The sequence below is a fragment of the Amblyomma maculatum genome, chromosome 11 (assembly GCF_055883805.1).
Source record: "Amblyomma maculatum isolate TAMU_Amacu chromosome 11, ASM5588380v1, whole genome shotgun sequence".
Classification (NCBI taxonomy): Eukaryota; Metazoa; Arthropoda; class Arachnida; order Ixodida; family Ixodidae; genus Amblyomma; species Amblyomma maculatum.
The window spans coordinates 124,241,548-124,260,466 of NC_139354.1; the positions used below are offsets into that span (position 1 = coordinate 124,241,548).

Below are 18,919 nucleotides of genomic sequence, written 5' to 3' on the forward strand. Positions count from 1 at the left end.
GGCTTATTTTTGTAAAATTCCATATTTCGAACGGTTGTGCCATCTAACAAAATTTTAACCCTAGGCACACCTTTGATGTCGCCAGCCCTCCATTTCTGTTATAGCTGCTCTCGCTAAGCTGAAATGATACGTTGAGTATTTTATGTTAGCCACGAATAGAGCGCTGTTCTGTGTCAATTTTCTAAAAAGGCCGCAGTGACGCAATTCTCGTAGTATTAGTAAATGAAATTTGTAAAGCTTACAAACCTACCCATGTATATGATCTCATCTAGGTTTTGTTCAAGCTATATTACACCTGCTGTGCCCGATAGTTCGAGCCAGGAGTTAGAAATAAACCATTAGAACAGGCGATAGAAACCAGTGGCGCATTGCTGGCCGCCACTAGGACAGCGCCGTAGATTTTTATTTCTTAAGTAGGGAAGTGAGGTTATTCGCTCCAAGTACTAAATATTCACTTTAGACAGTAAACGGGACTCAGAGTCGGTGAACACGTTCAGAAACCCCTGTTTAAATATTTGCTATTAGTAACTGGATTCCAAGGGAAGGAAAGCGTAGCAGGGGGCGGCAGAAAGTTAGGTGGGCGGATGAGGTTAAGAAGTTCGCAGAGGTCAAGTGGATGCAGCTAGCACAGACTCGGGTTAATTGGAGAAATATGGGAGAGGCCTTCGCCCAGCAGTGGGTATAGTTAGGCTGATGATAATGATGATGGTTAGTAACCTCACGTTTATATTTTTTTTCATCTGCAGAGAAATTCCGGTTTATGTAGATACCGATCCCGTTACCAGCCCATTAGCACACATCAATTGTGCTGCTCTCAACATGATTTTCAGCGTACGAAACAACCTGCCGCTATGATGACTGGCCCCATGCATGAGTAAGGGTGATATGCTGGCGATGGTTGCAGCGCGTCGGCCCTCTGGCGCACATGAAGGCGTGAGTTACACTGAGCGTGCCGCACTTAGCAATGCGGATAATTACTACAAAGCGGTAAGGATATAAATGAGTGGAACATATTATTCAGCTGTTAAATACAAATACAGTCTTGTTGAACGGATGTGCTGGCGCAGACGAAAAAGCCATAGGCAACTTATAGGTCTACCGCTACACAGGGCTGTCGAACCAAGCCAAGGGCGCATATGTATTGTCCGGCAATCTGATTTTAGTATTTTCGGGGTTTCCTATTGTATCTGGGGAAAACATGCAGATGTGAGGGTCCTTTATCGCAAATAATGAAACTTGGTTTGTGCCGGTACTCTTCAAAGTAGCAACACCATTTATTGTGTAAGTCATTATTCAGTACTTTAGGTAAATAATGTCAATTCGGGATTCCAAACAAAACTTTTTCGGCAGCGCTCAAGATAACTTCTAGCAATATGTATCTGGTTTCCTTCGCCTGCCTCTGAAATGTCTTTTTTAGCCCTTAGATCAAATTTGCTTGGACAAGCAGTATATGTGTAAACATGGTGTACCTGATATTTCAATTGACTTCAAATATCATCCGATGACTACACCACCACTGATCTCACTGAAGGTCCTTATAATTGCTTGAGTGACAGCCTATAATCACTTTAACAGCCAAGAAAATTCATATGAATACGGAACGTAGCCTGATATTTTCTTTCGTAAATTTTCTAGAATGCCTGAGGAGAAGAAGCATGTACCTGAGTGACGCCCTCTTCTGGAAGACCACGGCAGCAATCAAGCGATGGCTAGTAATGGGACGGCGGGCACATTTGCAGGGAAACGTGACATCTTCAACACAGTCTAGAAGCTGAAAGCCGGAATAAATTGCTGTGAAGCCTCACAAACCTAGTAAGCCATAAGTGGCACTTTTTTATTAGGAGGGCTTTGAGCCTGTTCTGATTATTTAAGAAAAAACAATAAAAAGTGCTGTTTAAACCTACATTTGTCAATGCTCAGGCTTTTTTAAGCTACATACGTATGGGTTGCTTTTGACCTGCCCGTACAATACCATAAAGGTAAAGCTCGAAGATGCGCATCTAAAAATATTGCCGCAGCGCTAATTTCAATGCAGACGTTTTAACTGCAGACGTTTCAATGGGTAAACCATAGGCCGTGGATGAGTAGACACCAATTATACATGAATAAACCAGCGGGCTGCGAGTACCGCCGAAGTGGTTGGGCCATGTGTGGGTAAGCCATGGCCGACGCATGACCCTAGCGCGGCAATAGGCTGGCCAAGTCAGCCATACTCGTTAGCCCGAAGTCCACTGCCGACGGTGAATAAACCACAGGGCAGCGCGTACCGCCGAAGTGGTTGGGCCATGTGTGGGTAAGCCATGGCCCATGCATGACCCTACCGCTGCACTAGGCTGGCCAAGTCGGCAAGCCATGGCCCATGCATGACCCTAGAGCGGCAGTAGCTTGGCCACGTCGGCCATATTCATCGGCTTGAGGTCGATTGCCGATGATCGGCCGTTCTTAGGCCATTATCAATCCCTGACCTCGGGATGAGATGGGTGGCCTAGGTCGGCTCGATGAGTTTTAGTCGGCCATATTGGCAAGGGCCGAGCGCGGGCCCACCATAGGTTTGCCGCTTGGGTATACAGTATTTTATTAATTTATATGGCTCAAATGGTGGCTCTTATTCTCTTTCAATCAATTATTCTTATAACATTGAACTCAGCTGGTATTCACTCAGCACATCACATTGCGCACTAAGACGATTCCAGCAAATGGTCAACAACATATATTTCGCTTTACACATCCTAGTTCCTCAAAGCTCGAAGAGGGGATTTTGAAGGTGGACCTTCACAAAACTGAGTCTCAGAAACAGCCATTACTACGACAAAAAATCATTTCGCTATGAAATCTTCCTTTTCTGCTTCAAATAGTAGTCAAAATAGACCTTATTTGACGTGCATGTTTTGTTTGTTTTCATCTATTTGGCAAGTTTTCAAATAGGAGCATATTAGATGCATAAACACTCTAAGCTAGACCCAGAACGGTTATATTATCCAAACTTAAAAATAGTTAAAAAATTACTGATAAATTGCGAACTCACTACTGCTGCATTAGCTTGCATGCACTTTATTTGCATCGATGTAGATTATAAAGCACGTAAATTCAAAGAGACCTAAATAGCCCCGGTTTCAATTTCGCGTTCTAAAGTGGTTTCATCAATAGAAAGCAGAACTAGCACAATCCTGAAGCTTCGTCGTTTAACTGAAATAATCATAATCAACGATGTAACAAAATTGTCCGGTCCAAAGTTAAGAACTGTACTGCCATCTGGCTCGATTTCACTAAATTTGAAAACAAGATCTATAGTGCTACTATAAGCTATTCGAAATAAAACGGAGAAAAGCAGCTTACAGATATGTATTTAAATTTTATTTATATGGAAATTTATATTTTTAACCATTTCATAGCATTACACTGCTGAACAGCCTATTACCTGTACAATTGCAGTTAGTGCAACAAATTTACTATTTCTGTTATGGTTGAAGACCAGCATTCGTAATCACCAACCTTCTCACCAGAATGATCTTTCTATTTTGTTACCTAGAACTGACCATTTTCAGTATCTCACCGGTTCATATTTCTGTTTCATCTGCTATTTCCCGCCAATAATGAATCGATGGTGTATTGTGTCCTCCTGGCTCTCAAACGTCTAATATAGTTACCATAATTTTGAAGTTAATGTTTTATCTTTGCATCCCTAAAAGCCCGTACAAAATAACGATTATAATATTTTCTGTATTTTGCTGTACCATTGCTACATGTTTACCACAAAACAGATGTCATTTGAGAGGACATTTGTTCTGCTGTATTTGATAGGGAAATTATGACATGAACTCTAATGCATTCTTGTAATACTGATAGAAACTGCCTTTTTTTAAATGTTATTAGTTCCAGCAGTGTTTATTTAGGTTGGGTATTGCCGCTTATACAAGGCAATGTTTACAATTGCGAACGTAGGCTACGGACACACGTGAGGGCGTACCATCAACATGGGGGCTTTTCCAACATCTCAGCAACCGTCATCCGCGAGTTTGCACCACTGACAATATTCTGCATACAATTATCAAACAAGGCGATGGGCACTTGTTCAGAAAATTTACACAACTGGTGTTTTCTGCTATAGTCTTCACTGAGTTTCTTCAGTATTTGCCTTTAGGTCTTTGCAATACATTTTGCTATGGCACTTCTCTTTACAACACCATCCTTTTTGATCTTCTGGAAAACTGCCATCCTGAAAAAGTATTAGGATCGTGTAAAAAACAGTTACATGCGTGTTCCTATGATAATCAGAAAGGCACCTAGCTTTTGACCTCATCGGAAACAAAAAATAAATTTTTCTTATTGTCATGATTTATTTTTCCGAAATAATTGAAATAGGTCTCATCGGGATGATACGAACCTGCGCAGTGAGATCTGACATGCCCTCAAGTGTAATTCTGCGAACGCCATTAAAAATACGACCTCGGATTCAAGTGTAACCGCATAATTTAAGCAGCTTACTTGCGGAGATTTGGAGGGGTAGATGAGTGTTCTGGAGTAAATATACTTCGTAATAGGCAAAGGGTACTCGAAATGCATATTATGCCCTCTTGTCTTGTGAACCATCGGACGTCTCATGTTCTGTATTATACTGAACATAATTCGGGCTTACCATGTGCACGTGAAAATAGAGGATAATCGAACGGACTTTACCTTCAGATGGTGAACTGCGCATGAAAACGCTTCAAAAATGTTTATAACGAGAAAATATAAACGCGTTAATATTCATTAAAGGCATCATCTGACAAAGTAAATTTACTAGCCAACTCAATAGAGATTGATTGCTAGAGTGACGCTGATCCAAAAACAATACACCTTGTCTTTTAGCTCGGTAGGAGATGTTGATCTTAGTTTGCTTTCCGCTGCTGTAGAAACAAATGAATTTACACCAAGCGAATGTTCTGTAATGATCTAGTACGAATACACTCAAATGCGATCTAACGTAAATTTAGCCGAAATACGTCTACTAAGTTTTTTACTCTTAAAAATCAGCTTTTTTTCTCTAGTGCCCACACGTTTTATAAGAATGAACATAGAAGGAAGGACGGCATGGAGTCGTAAACATGAGCAATGCATTGATACAACTAATGTTCCGGAATCACATTCAGCTGACAGTGCTTCCTGCATGCGCTGAAATTCTTTCGGAAGTAGATCCTTACTTGGCTTCCACAGTACATGCTCAAATAAGTGCGGAAGAGCGTTTAGACATAGGTCCAAGAATACCAACGTCCAATACTCCCCACCAACGCTTAAACAAAAGAAAAATACGAAATCATCGCACATCAATTCCTGTTGCAGGTCACAAAATCATCTGCAATATCAACCAGAAAATAGAAATGTAGTTCTCAAATTCTATGCCTAAGTGTTTGATGCCCGCTAGTATCGCATATCCTGAGCATGTTTTAGCATATTCGTTCAAAACAATTACGGTCGCCGAGGTTGCTAATGAATATCTGCGTAATTAACACCTACGCATTAGCTTTCGCGTTATTTAAAAGAGGCAATTTTAATCAGTTTCGAAGAAATATTATAACGAATTTATGTTACCTGACAAGAACTGTTGCTCATGTAGAATCCGTAGAAATATTCATTTTTCATCTTGCAGTAGTATTTGCAGTCTAGTAAAACATTCCGCTGTAAGAAAATGTAGTAGTCACTAACGAATGCGGGAAACCCAATTGCGCTTTTCTAGACAAAAAACGTAGCTTGTACTCATATTTCAATGTCAAAAACATTTGTCAAATATAGCAAGGGCATGCACGCCGTAAACATAGAAACGAGGCCTCTGTGAGGACGCATTTACACCACTTACACAGAAACTGAGATCGTTTTGCTTCGGCGGCAGCTTTTGCACTCAACAATGCGAGACAAGAAACAACGCATGTCACGCCATTCTGAGTCGTCTATGGCAGAACACCCTCCATCCCTCTCGACGCGCAGTTGGGCCTTCCCAATCAGACTGCGTCACCAACTGACTCCGCCCAACGACTTCGTTGCGCCAGCCTCGACGCTCAGCGCAACCTTCTCACGGCCCATGCGCGTGTGCAAGTGCCAATGCGACAGCACCACCACTTCCCCCCTTCCGGTCCGGTGAATTGGTCCTCGTTCGCCGCACCATCCGCGCGACTGGCCGTGCCACGAAACTCATGCCCCGATACCGCGGCCCTTACCGTGTCGTTGAACGGCTCGGCCCCGTGACATACCGCCTCGAAGACCTCCCCGAGCATCGACCATGCGGTGTGCACCACATTTCCCGGAGCATGGGTCAAACATGAAGCGATATGTCAACGGCGCCAGCATTACAGATATTTAGCTTACCGTGATCCGCGATCCGCCACCGTGGCTCTCTACCGCGCGTCCCGACTGATTGGTCCTGACGCGGCGGGTCTGTCAGCCGACACCCAGTATGTGGCGCCATCTGTCGGCGTCAAGGGGCGTCTGGGCATGCGCAGTGGAATGCGCGGTGGCGGATCCCAGTAGCGGATTGCGGATCACGGTAAGCTAAAACTCTCTATTGAAAAGGCGAATTTAATGGCCCTTGGCTTAACAAACACATACGAAGATCACAGGAAGCCCAGCTTGTATCTCAGAAGATGAGGCTACAACACACTACGGCGGGACGACCTCTCCTCCGAAGACTAGGCTATCATGATGACATGCTAGAGATTTAACGGACGATAGACATATCGGACGCGATCCGGTCTACGTTTGTAGTAGCGCCAATTCCCAAGAACATGCATCCTGCCGTTCACCAGGGTAGGCGTAGGGCCAGGACGGAAGCCTTAGCCAAGACCTATCAGAACAAGAACACCGTCTATGCAGACGCGGCGATGTATTCTAACGAAAGAGATGCGGTGGTGACGGTTGTAGATTTCCAGCTAAAGGAGAAAATGAGCGCCTCGCTACGGAACTGCACCTTGTCTGACGCCGAGGAGGCCGCTATTGCTCTAGCGGTCGCAGAGGGCAATAGGTCCGGGCGTTCGCTAGTAGTAGTGACCGATTCGCAAGCCGCTTGCCGAGGATTCACCAATGGCTGGATTGGCAAAAAGGCGGCCGCCATCTTGAAGGCCAGCGGGATAAGCGACACAAAACATTCGTACTTTGGGCTCCGGGGCACGGCGACGTTCCCGGGAACTTCCAGGCCGATCTCATAGCTCGAGGTTGTGCAAACCGAGGGAGGTCAGAGGCCGAAGAGACCGGGGCAGTGACTCGTACCTACGCAGACATTTTGGTGCACTATCGGGGAGCCAGAAGACGGTATCCTCCGCCCCACAAGTTGTTAAACAGGGAGCAGTCATTGTCTTGGCGGCAGCTACAAACAAATTCTTATCCATACCTGTCTTTATACAGCAAGATACATCCGACCATATACAGGGACACGTGTCTCTTGTGTGGACAAAAACCGACAATTTATCACATCACATGGGCCTGCCAGAAAATATATGCATTGCCGATAATTCACAACGCCACGCCGGAGCAGTGGGAGGCTGCGCTGTCCAGTTCGGAGTCGAAAGACCAGCTTTGGCAGATTGAACGGGCCAGCAGGGCAACAACGGCCGCGGGAGTCCTGGACTGAGGATCCAATCACGGGAGCTCTAGATTATTTTTCTTTTTTTTTGCATTATATAAACTTTTCTCTCTCTCTCTATTGACTCCGACTTAGATACCGGGTCATCACCACTACTGTCGTCGCCTGCTGCCTCATTGTCTTCCCCACGAAATGCCGCCCCATGCGTGGAGCGCCTGCAGCAGCTCACCGACACTCCCCCCCCCCCCCCCCCCCCCCCCTTGGTGGAAAGATGTTACGGCGCGCGCCGAGGAGGGCTGCGCCAGAAAATGAAGAGGCGCGGGACGAGCGCGAGACGAGCGCGCGGCGCCAGCGCGAGGGTTAGAGAACGCAAGAAGAGCGCCGGGGCAAGTGGTGTTTGCCTGGTGTCCTCCGTTCTTCTGTGTCTATCTCTAGGCGGGCACAGCGTCCCACAACAATATGTATTAAATATTACTCACATATCCACTACCTGAGGTTGGCGTCAATGTATATCTTCACTTCGCACTTATGCTGCTTTGCTAATTCTTCAAACTCCATACTTTTACTTCTACTGGTCTTTGCGCCTGGACACCGCTATTTAAACGTACAGGTTCAGCCAAAGTATTGCTAAGCACTCTTGTGGTATTTCAAAATTTCTAACGTGTCTCGTAAAAAAATATGTGGATCACTTGGGTTCTTGCGCGAGCACACCAGCGGCATGTGACAAAGAATCTATTAGATAATTTGGAATATCAGTTTGTTTACAATATATAGAAATAGTTGTTAGCGCCGAGGCATGACCTGCATTATAATATATTAATATAGACTGTCCATGAAAATATCGACTGCTTACATAAGAAGTTTCGAACAAGAAGAGGAGACCACTTATACATCATAGAGCACAGAAAACATGAATAACACTATAAAAAGCCTGTTGATGCTTACCGCTGTGTGCTTCCTTTCATCACATTTGTGGTATTTACGAGAAAATACTATTTGTTGAGCATTTGTGATTTCTTCTTGAGATTCTAAAGGTGAATAGAAGTCACAAGTTTCAACCCTGATAAAAACAAGTACATGTTATTCGTTGTGGCACGCGTAGGTATTTTTTGAAGATGTCTGCATCCCAAATACATCGACCAGAGTGCATATCGGCTCCGTGTTTGTCGAAGATCGGTTCGGAATAGCAAGATACGGGCGCCAAAATACGTGATACTTAACAATGTCAAAGAAAAAAATAGCGAGGTCATGTTTTTTCAAATGATCTCAGTTCGCTTATAGCTTGCAAGAGCTATAAATCTCGAATCCTACTATTCTTTTGACGTAAGAAACGATGCTGGTATCAATAGCTAGAGATTCGGGAGAGATGTATATGCAGTAACCAGATGAGCAATTTCCACAAACAGATAATGAAACTATAACTGTTTCCTAACCTGTATACCGTAAGCAGCCCATTATTTCGTGACGTTTTAGACGCAGTACAGGGAAAAGCTACTCTACTATAGATCATATTCATTCCATCAACCAGGCGATAGAAAAAGTCTCGGAATATAACAAGCCCTTATACATGGCATTCATTGATTAAGAAAAAGCCTTTGTCTCAATAGAAACCTTGGCGGACATGCAGGCATTGCGAAATCGGGATGTAGACGAGCCGTACGTGAAAGTGCTGGAAGGTATATATAGTGGCTGCACAGCAACCATAGTTCTGTATAAAGAAAGTAACAAAATTCATATAACAAAAGGTATTAGTCAAGGAGATGCATGATCTCCGCAGTACTATTCACAGCTTGCTTGGAAGAAGTATTCAGAGACTTCGAATGGGAGTAGTTAGAGATAAGGGTAGATGGAAAATACATCAGTGATCTGCGATTTGCTGATGACATTGCCTTGTGCCTTGATACGTAACTCAGGGGATGAACTGCAAAAAATGTTGATGACCTAGACAGACAAGTAGAAAGGTAAGCTTGATAATCAATATGCAGAAGACTAAGGTAATGTTCAACAGCCTAGAGAAGGAATAGCTGTTTACATTAGGCAGCGAAGCACTGGAAGTAGTAGGCGATTATATCTACTTAGGAGAGGTAGTACTGTAGATCCGGACTATGAAAGGGAAATAACAAGGAGAATAAGATTGGGATAGAGCGCATTTGGCACGGACTCCAAGATTATGACTAGCAGCTTACCGGTATCGCTCAAGAGGAAAGTATACGACAGTTGCATCTTGCCTGTACTCAACTATGGGGCTGAAACGTGGAGGATAACAAAGAGGGTTCTACTTAAATTAAGGACAACGCAGAGGGCTATGGCAAGAAAAATGCTAGGCATAACGTTAAGAGATAGGAAACGTGCAGAGTGGGTCAGAGAAATAACTCAAGTTACTGACATTGTAGTGGAAATTAAGAAGAAATGGGCGATTGGAGGACATGTAGTGCGAAGACAGGATACCCTATGGTCGCTTAGGGTAACAAACTGGATTCTATGGGAAGGAAAGTGTATCAGGGGGCGGCAGAAAGTTAGGTGGGCGGATGAGGTTAAGAAGTTCACAGATGTCAAGTGGATGCCGCTTGCCAAGAACCGGGTCAATTGTAGAAATATGGGAGAGGCCTTGCCCTGCAGTGGGTATAGTTAGGCTGATGATGCCTGACTATGCCTGATGATGATGGTGACGATGAAAAAAAGAGCCTAGTCAAAACGTTCAATCCTGCAAGCAGCCTTAATATTTTACAATAAGCCAACCAACAAGCCTGTCTATCCTATGCCCATGAGATCACAGGCTTATTTGATGGAGAAAACTGACTGCTGCAATAAATTAGGTCGTGAAGCACTTTCATTTTGATGCTTACCTGAGATTTCATGCTGAACACATTGTCCTTCGATACAAATTCCTGCCTGTCCTACAACGTGTCCGGCTGTATTCAAAACCTTGAAAAAATACGAAAATAATGAATTTATTCTGTTCAATATTTTTAACATTATTGTGTACCTCACTTGCAACAAAAAGGCAGAACATACATGGCGTCCGGAAATAGTTATTCTGTAACGACGTGGACTTTGAATTTACAGTCAGGAATATAGGAAAGACCATAAATACAAAACGTCGAATTTCCAAAGGAAATTGTTTTAAGCATGCAAAACGTGCATTGCGGCACAAAAGTTCTTGGCCAGAAATATAAATGCAGAGAGGACGCTACGCCAATTACAGAGAATACATTACTAAAACTCCTACCTCCTATGCCTTCAACTGTTTCGTCTCCATTTCAAGAAAGGCCTCACAATTTTAAAAGAAATCTGCTATTTGTTTTTTCAAGAGGGTCAAAGAAATGTGTAGTCTGCCTGCGTACTTCATGCCGCACATCACGACACAGTGTCTAATTCTGTCGCAGTAGCTTGTGTCAGTCAATGAAATACCGATTAGTTTGCAACGTATTTTATTATCTGTTACTTCAATTGAAGAACCTTGGTTAATACCAGCGCGCAATAAATCTTAAATGCGAATCGAGGAATTGGCGTCGGATATTATGCTTATATGAATATTCAACATTTTAATATTTGCAGAAGAGACCTGGTAAATATGACAACATAAAATATAGAACAGTGTTGGATTGCAGAAGTGTCCGAAGCGTTTCTAGTGCCCAAATGTAAAAAATAAAGCAGGCGATGCCCTTTTTCAAAAACACTAGTTTTAGCACGGGACATTCGCACAATTTTTAGTCTTTGCGAGCGAACATGTTCTGCGACCATAGTAACGTAAACAGTTTCCGCTTGTTTCCTATACCAATATTTAGTAAGTATAGTCATCGTCTGAAGTGCTTTCAATGCTCAGATTCTTTTGCGCTTACCTGATTCTGAGTGAAATGAGGAGAGTAAAAAAAAACTGGTGGAGAGACGTAACTATGTGAAACAATCCTAAGCATGTGCAACTTGCATTAACTTTCTCAGGCGAGGAATGCCATTGCACAGCGCTAAGAGTGCGATAAGGTATTGTCGCAGCATCAATACGAATTGCACACCAAAAAATATAGAAGACTTCTAGTTAAATATAGTCAATGTATTTTTGTTCACCTATCTTTATTTTTAAAGTGAGGTTTCTGCCTGCATTAATGCAATTCTAACCTATAGTTAATATTAAAATCCGTTCTATGTCTTTTATTAAAGCGGATACAGTAGGCGCTATGACAACATGTTCAGTTCGTATCGAATAGATCTTAGTATTTAACTCCTACTACTGCGAGTCACACCAGGGCACATCTTTAGAAGCACTGAAGAGAACCGAGCTCACGCCCAAATGCATTGCACGCAGTATATGCTGGGCCGCCTAATTTTCCCCGTTTCCGCTAGTGATGGATAACGAGAAAAATTGGAAATGTTTGCAAAGGGGCCGGTGCACAGCACAGTTGTTGCTAATGTCTGGGGCTGAATTTACTAAGTTCATTCAAGAACCAACGCATCTTTACCTAGTTATGTGTCGATCAATATGTGGAAGTGGGACCCAGATTGCTAATATTGCAAGAAGGAGTTATTGCGTCTGATTTGATTTGATTTTTATTTGTCTTGGTGCGGTACATATGAAGCATGCGAATGTCTACAATAGGAGGCCCCGAGGTAGAACCATCAGGAGGGCTTCCTATAATTAAGTGCAAATGTTAAAGCGCACATATAAGGCTGCAAAACAAATAGTGCACAAAGAGGGCTTAAATCGTAAAAAGTAAAACAATGCAAGGAATGTATGAACAAAAGTCAGTATAAGCACATACCTAAAGAAAGTACACAAAACGATAATAAAACAGTAATGAATACCTTTGGCAAGGAATGACAAAGGAGGAATTGAAAAATTGTCAATAATACAGACAAAAAACTACAGTATAAAATGACATGAATCCAACGTTGTCATAAAAGGGCATAGCATATCAGAAACTAATCACCAACGATAAAAAAGAAAAGAAGAAAAACGAAAATGTTCACAGTGCTAATACAGTTAGTAAATAGCACTTCAATGGATGATAAAATGAGCGTATGTGCGTAGTAATTTCAAGTGAGTAGGTAGGAATTTCTAAGAAGTGTCGCCTAAACGAACACTAACTGCTTACCGTAATCAGTACAATATTTTCCAAAATATTGTAATGATTTCGGTAAGTAGTACAATATTTAGGTAAAGCAGTACAAGTACAATACAATACAATATAAGCAGTACAATACGGTAAGCAGTATACAGTACAATAACATAACAGCCTACTTCTTCCAAGAAGTAGGCTGTTATGTTCTGAAAATCTTATGTTTGTGTTTGGCAGCAGAAGGGTGTCTAAGCAATCTACTGTGAGTTCATTATTACGAATGCAAGGACCATAAGCAGGGATAAATTAGCCTTAACTTGAAGGTTGAGAGGAAGAATTTTAAATTGCCGTATTCTTGTAAAGTGGTCGATCTGAATGGGGCAAAAGTGTTTATACGGATGACTTGATTTTGTAAAATACGAAGGCATGAGAGGTGAGTGTTGTATTTCCCCACGATTATAAGCAGTGAGATGGCTATGTATGAAGGAATTATAAAGAGAGCGAATAACATGCAGCTTAAAATATTGACGTGTTGTGATTAATACCCGAAATCCAAATGCAATTTTAGAAGTTGTATACCTAATGTGCATGTCAAACTTTAAATTATAGTCAAGCACAGTTCGGAGAAACGTAGCCGATCGTGGTGCATAAGTAACCTGAGTATTAAAATGATGCGGTGGAGGTGTGTGTATTATTTTGTTGCTGGAATGAAAATCCATGAATTCAGTTTGCTGAGGAATAATGTGTAGTAAGTGGTTTTCACACTACAGTTCAATATAATGAAGGTCTTCACATAAGTTTGATGCAAGATTAGAAATGTCGATATCACTGTAATATGTAGTGGTGTCGTCAGCATAGAGTAGGCAGTTAGAATTAGTGAGTCAGTTTGGAAGGTCAATAATATATATAAGGAAAAGGACTGGTCCTAAGATGCACACTTGGGGAACACCACTGTTAATAATTGCTGGTTTAGAAATAGCATTAGAATATTGAACAACGCGAAGCCTGTCAACACGGCAACGGCGTATTTGTGTTAAAAGGGAGACACAAATTCCCAAATATTACAGTTTTTTGAAAATGAATGTATGATTAATATTCATAAATGCTTTTATAAAATCAACAAATACTGCTGCAGCGAGCCTACCATTATGTAATGATCGCTTAATAAAATTCGTCAATTCAATTAGTGACAGTTCAGTAGAATAATTTGGACTGAAACTAAACAGATGAGGTGTAAGAAGATTGAATTTCATTAAGTAGTTCATTCGGCGGGTTAGCATGAGTTTCTCAAATACTTTGCTAAAGAAAGCTAGTATTGTTATTGGGCGATAATTTGCCATGGTATTTCGGTCGCCTTTTTACACACTAGTGCTATTTTGCCTCTCTTAGTTTGATCAGAAGTATTGCAACAACTAAACATGGAAATAATAGACATCGCGCCTTGCTTCTCGGTAGAAATGAACTTATAGCGTGAATGTAGTCGAATCGCATACCTATTGTGATATTTTGTTTAGTTCACACGTATTTACTAGAGTTCTTTGTTTAGTGCATGAATTTCTAAACAACACTTTCTTCTATGGCGTTTTCAAGTAGCTGTGAGGCATAGATGGCCTTTTTTCAGGCACTCCCAACATTCTGGCCTTCTTATCGCTAATATACGAAGCAGTTATATAAACAAATAATTTTAAAATTGGACGGTGAACGTTTGAAGAAATGGGACATGAGTGCAATTTTTTTATGCTCGGAATAACACAAGTAGTGTGTTTGTCTTATCGTTGCCTATACAGTGACGATTAAGAGGCAGCTTTAAATCTTCCTACCGTTCTACCACCAAGCACCTTCGAAAAAAAACCCTGTTCTTTTTTGCACAAGGCTCTAAATGCAGCTATCAAAGTGCAGGAACTGAACGTTTTCTTCTAAACTGAAACACATTGCCACTAAGATGTGCAGCCACTATCGATTCATTATGATGCCAACGTGCAATACTCAATCCGGTTATAGCGGAAACACAAAATGCTACTTATTACATGGACGGGTGGAGCACAAAAAAGAGAAAGGAGCGTGAAAGAGACACAAGACAAAACAATGTCTCTCACTTATTTGTCTTTCTCTCGCTTCAGGCTTTGCCAAAATGAGTAAACTACAAGAAACAACCGAAGAAAAAGTCTTACTGTACGAAATGTTAGTCTGAGCAAAGGAAGAATTACGAGCAATGGTGTCATCTTGTCCTTCTCTGTACCTCTCTTGAATGCCTATGCAAAAGATTTGGCACCAGCTAAGCCTCGTCTGTTTTTTTTTCTTTCGAATAAGGCGAGATGTAGCGAGCCGTGCTACGAAATGACATTTAGTAAAATGATTAGTTTAGCTTGAACGTATTCAAGCACGGCGTTTCAAACTACTTAGGTTAAAACAGACTATGCCCGATACGTGTTAGGTGATCTGAGACCTTTTGGTTCTATTGAACCATCACGCTTTTCCTAAATTTTCCTCAAGGTTGGCACTAGAAAATTTGGAGGTGCACCATATTAAGGAAATGTAGGAGTTATCTTTTCATCCGTTCGATATCACAATTTTTACTCGTATTAGTTTCCCTTTCGTCTACTGCCGGGTTCCTAAGTCGGCAGAAAGTAGAAACCAGCTTTCCTTTGATTTCTAATTTCCACCTCTGCATTATGTTTGTGGGCTGCCTTTGGTAACACCATACCAGGTCAGTACCAAGCTTTTATTATATGCGTGCCATTCAGTGCATATGTTCAAAAGCGTTCCCGGTTTTTACATGTTTTTGTCGGTGAGTTAACAAGCATGAATTGCCTATAAACGAGCAATGTGCAGAAAAAACTTGCGAAACCTTATTTTAAACTGACGAACCAGTAGAAAACATTGCAGCGTTGGCATAGAGGTAGAATATTGGCCTCGCGGGCAAGAGGACTGTGATTCGAGTCCAGGTGCCGTACAATTCCCAACGGATTAAAAATAAATTAAAAGCAATCCGCGTTGCTATGCTATTGCATAAATAGGTTTGGTATGCAACCTATCTAAAGAACACTTCCGGAAACGCACTCCCTCACCAGAGCATTATTCGGCCACCCTGGTGTAGTAATCGCATAAAACATCTTATAAATATTCTAACAAGCCCCCGGCCCCCAGTACTCAGCACCTGACTAAGGCGGAGGTCAGACATGCAACGCAGCAAACAGTGCTAAGAATCGCAGGATCCGGACAGGCCGCCATTGAAAACTGACTATGGGAACATCAGACGCTAGAACCCTAGCTAGTGCGGCTAGTGTAGCGGTACTGTTAGGAAGATTAGAGGGTATGATAGGGTTTTGGACTTAATAGGAGAGGTGACGTGATAGGGCTTAGTGAGGTTAGGAGGTCAAATGAGCTATATACGATACTGAAGGGCGGACATGTATTGTGCTATCGAGGTTTACCAGAGAGACGAGGACTAGAAGTAGGGTTGCTTGACAATGAGAATATATCTGGTGTTATAGTGGAATCGGATAGTATTGGTGACGGGATGGCAGGTATCGTAATTAAGCTTAATAAGCGGTGTACACTGAAGGTTTGAAGGTCTGCAACCCAACATGTAGTCATAATAACCAGACTCTCCAAGGCTTCTATGAAGATGCAGAATGTCCAGTGAGGAACGTAAAGATGCAGGGTACTTTACAATGGATGTTTGCAATGCCACGATAGGGAAAAAGCAAGGTGAAAACCAGGCAGTGGGTGTCTAAGGCATTCGTTCAAAGAATAGCAGGGGGCGTTACTAGTTGAGTTTGTAGTGCGCAATAGCGTAAGAATCATGAATACCTTCTTCAACAAGCGGAATAACTGCGAGAAGACATGAAAAAGCCCTGACGGAGAGATTAAAAATAAAAATCACCTTATACCTTGTTTTAAGCTCTGCTTTATGCTGGATGTAGAGGTAATCGGAAAGGTAATATGCACTGACCACAGGATGATAAGATATTGAATCCCTATAAATCTGAAAAGGGAACGGAACACGTTATTAAGAAGGAAGCCGATAACCAATTATCAGTCAGGGGAGGGCAGTAGAATTGAGGATGTCGCTACAGAATACATTTTCAGCTTTAACCTACGACAATGGGCTTGGCCCAGTAGCAATGAATAATAATGTGAGAAATATTATTACCGAGGGCGCGGTAAAAGTAGGTGGTAGAATGGTTGAAGAGGATACCGGTAAGCTGTCTATGGAGACGAAACATTTTATTAAGACGCGCCAAATTCTGAAAGTTTACGACAAGTTTAAGAAAGTTTACGATAGACAGAATAGAACTGGAAGAGATATCAAAGCTAATCAATAAGCGTAAAGTGCCAGACATAAGGAAGATAGCATGGGGAAAGTTCAGCATGCTCTAAAGAACGGGGGCAGACATAAAGCACTGAAGAGGAAATTGGCATAGGCAAAAATCAGACGTATACTCTAAAGGAAAAAGTGGGCAATGTTATCACGAATATGAATAGAATAGTCAAAGTGGCCTGGGAATTCTATACTGATCTCTATAGTAGCCGAAGTAGTTAACACAATAATGAGATAGTAGTGAAAAGTAGTCAGACATTCCGCAATTGAGGGAGGACGAAGTTAAGAAATCTTTAGTAACAACGAAAAGGGTGGAAGCAGCAAAGGAGAATCAGGCATCTATAAATTTGTCCAAGGAAGAGGGGATATCATGCTAGAAAAACTAGCCATCCTGCACAATAACTACTGGTGTTATCCATGGTACTGGAATCATGCAACAGCCATAAAATTATCCTAACTCATCAGAAAGGGTACGCTAAAGACTTAAAAAATTACGGCGAAATCAGCTTACTACCTGTAATATGAGGCATTTGATACGGCAATCGCTAACAGAGTCAGGGAAATCTTTGACTGCAATCAAGCAAAACATCAAGCAGGTTATCGGAATGAGTACTCTACTATTGATTGTATTCACGCCGTCAACCAGGTGATTGAAGAGTGCTCAGAATATAAACAGCCCTTATATATAGCATACAATAATAACGTAAACGAACATTTGATTCGATAGAAATCTCGGCAGCCATACATGCACTGCTAAATCAATATTCAGAGAAGCAGTACGTGAAAGTAGTTGAAGATATCTGTAGTAGGTGCAGAGCAACCAGACTTCTGCGTAAAGAAAAAATTCTCATAAAGAAATGTGTTAGGCAAGGATACACGATCTCCACAGTACTATTCACAGCTTGAATAAATGAATTATTCAGGGACTTGGAATGAGACCAGTTAGGGATAAGGATTTATGGAGAATATATCAGTAATCTTCGCTTCGCTGGATACATTGCCTTGCTAAGTAACTCAGGAGGTAATTGAAAAGAATGATTGATCACCTATACAGGAATAGCAAAAATGTAGGCTTTGAAATAAATATAAAGAAGACTAAAGTAATGTTCAACAGCCTCGGGAAAAATCAGCAGTTTACAATAGGTAGCCAAGCATTGGAAGGGGTAGGCGAATATGTCTACTTAGGACAAGTAGTAACCGGAGAGCCAGACCATGTAAGGGGAACAACTGGGATAATAAGATTGGGATAGAGCGCCTTTGGCAAGTACTCGCATATTGTGACTAGCAGCTTACCGGTATCGCTCAATGAAAGTGTATAGCAGTTGTATCTTAGTCTTACTCACCTACGGGGCTTAAATGTGTAAGATAACTAAAAGTGTTCTACTTAAGTTGAGGACAACGCAGAGGGCTTTGGAACGAAAAATGACAGGTGTAGCGTTAAGAGGTAGGAGCGCGCAGATTGGGTCAGAGAAATTATGCGAGGTATTGACATTCTAGAGGAAATCGAGAAAAAGTAATGGGCATGGGCAGGGTATTGAGAGGACAGCCGATGATCTCTTAGGGTAATAAATCAGATTCAAGGAAAGGACAACGTAGCATTGGCGATATATAGTTAGGTGGGCGGATGAAATAAAGACGTTCGCCGGGGGACATCTGATGCAGATAGCAATGCACAAGGTCAATTGTAGGAATATGGGGAAGGCTTATGTCCTGCATTGGGTATAATCGGGCTGATGATGATGAATGACCGGTAGAAAACTACAACGGAGTGGTGCATATCAAAAACAAATGTCTACGCAGTGGTTTCAAGCGCTGTAAGTGACGACTTAATCCCGTCAAATAATAACATTCTACTTGTCTGCATTTGTACCTTGTATGCTCCCCTTAGGGAGTGATTGTATTGTCTGTGTCCCCACACCAGGTGGCACATGGTCATGGCAATCTCAATATGCCTGGCAGCAACCAATACATTCCTGCTGAATATCCGCT

The 18,919-nt window shown here is 41.9% G+C and overlaps 1 protein-coding gene across 6 annotated transcripts in view; it reads right to left on the reverse strand.

The window, feature by feature from the left end:
• Window positions 1–3,441: 3,441 nt before the first annotated feature.
• The window catches only part of LOC146174893 (uncharacterized), a 126,901-nt gene continuing 111,423 nt past the window's right edge, over window positions 3,442–18,919 (reverse strand). For 5 of the 6 annotated variants that reach the window (XM_084584101.1, XM_084584104.1, XM_084584100.1 and 2 more), the window contains 4 exons: window positions 10,399–10,477; window positions 8,498–8,580; window positions 5,572–5,658; window positions 3,442–4,216 (listed from right to left, as the gene is read on the reverse strand). In XM_084584101.1, the coding sequence (XP_084440227.1) occupies window positions 4,112–4,216; window positions 5,572–5,658; window positions 8,498–8,580; window positions 10,399–10,477 (354 nt within the window). In that variant the 3' untranslated portion in view covers window positions 3,442–4,111. The remainder of the gene's footprint in view (window positions 4,217–5,571; window positions 5,659–8,497; window positions 8,581–10,398; window positions 10,478–18,919) is intronic. The other variant, XM_084584105.1, reaches the window with a different exon arrangement.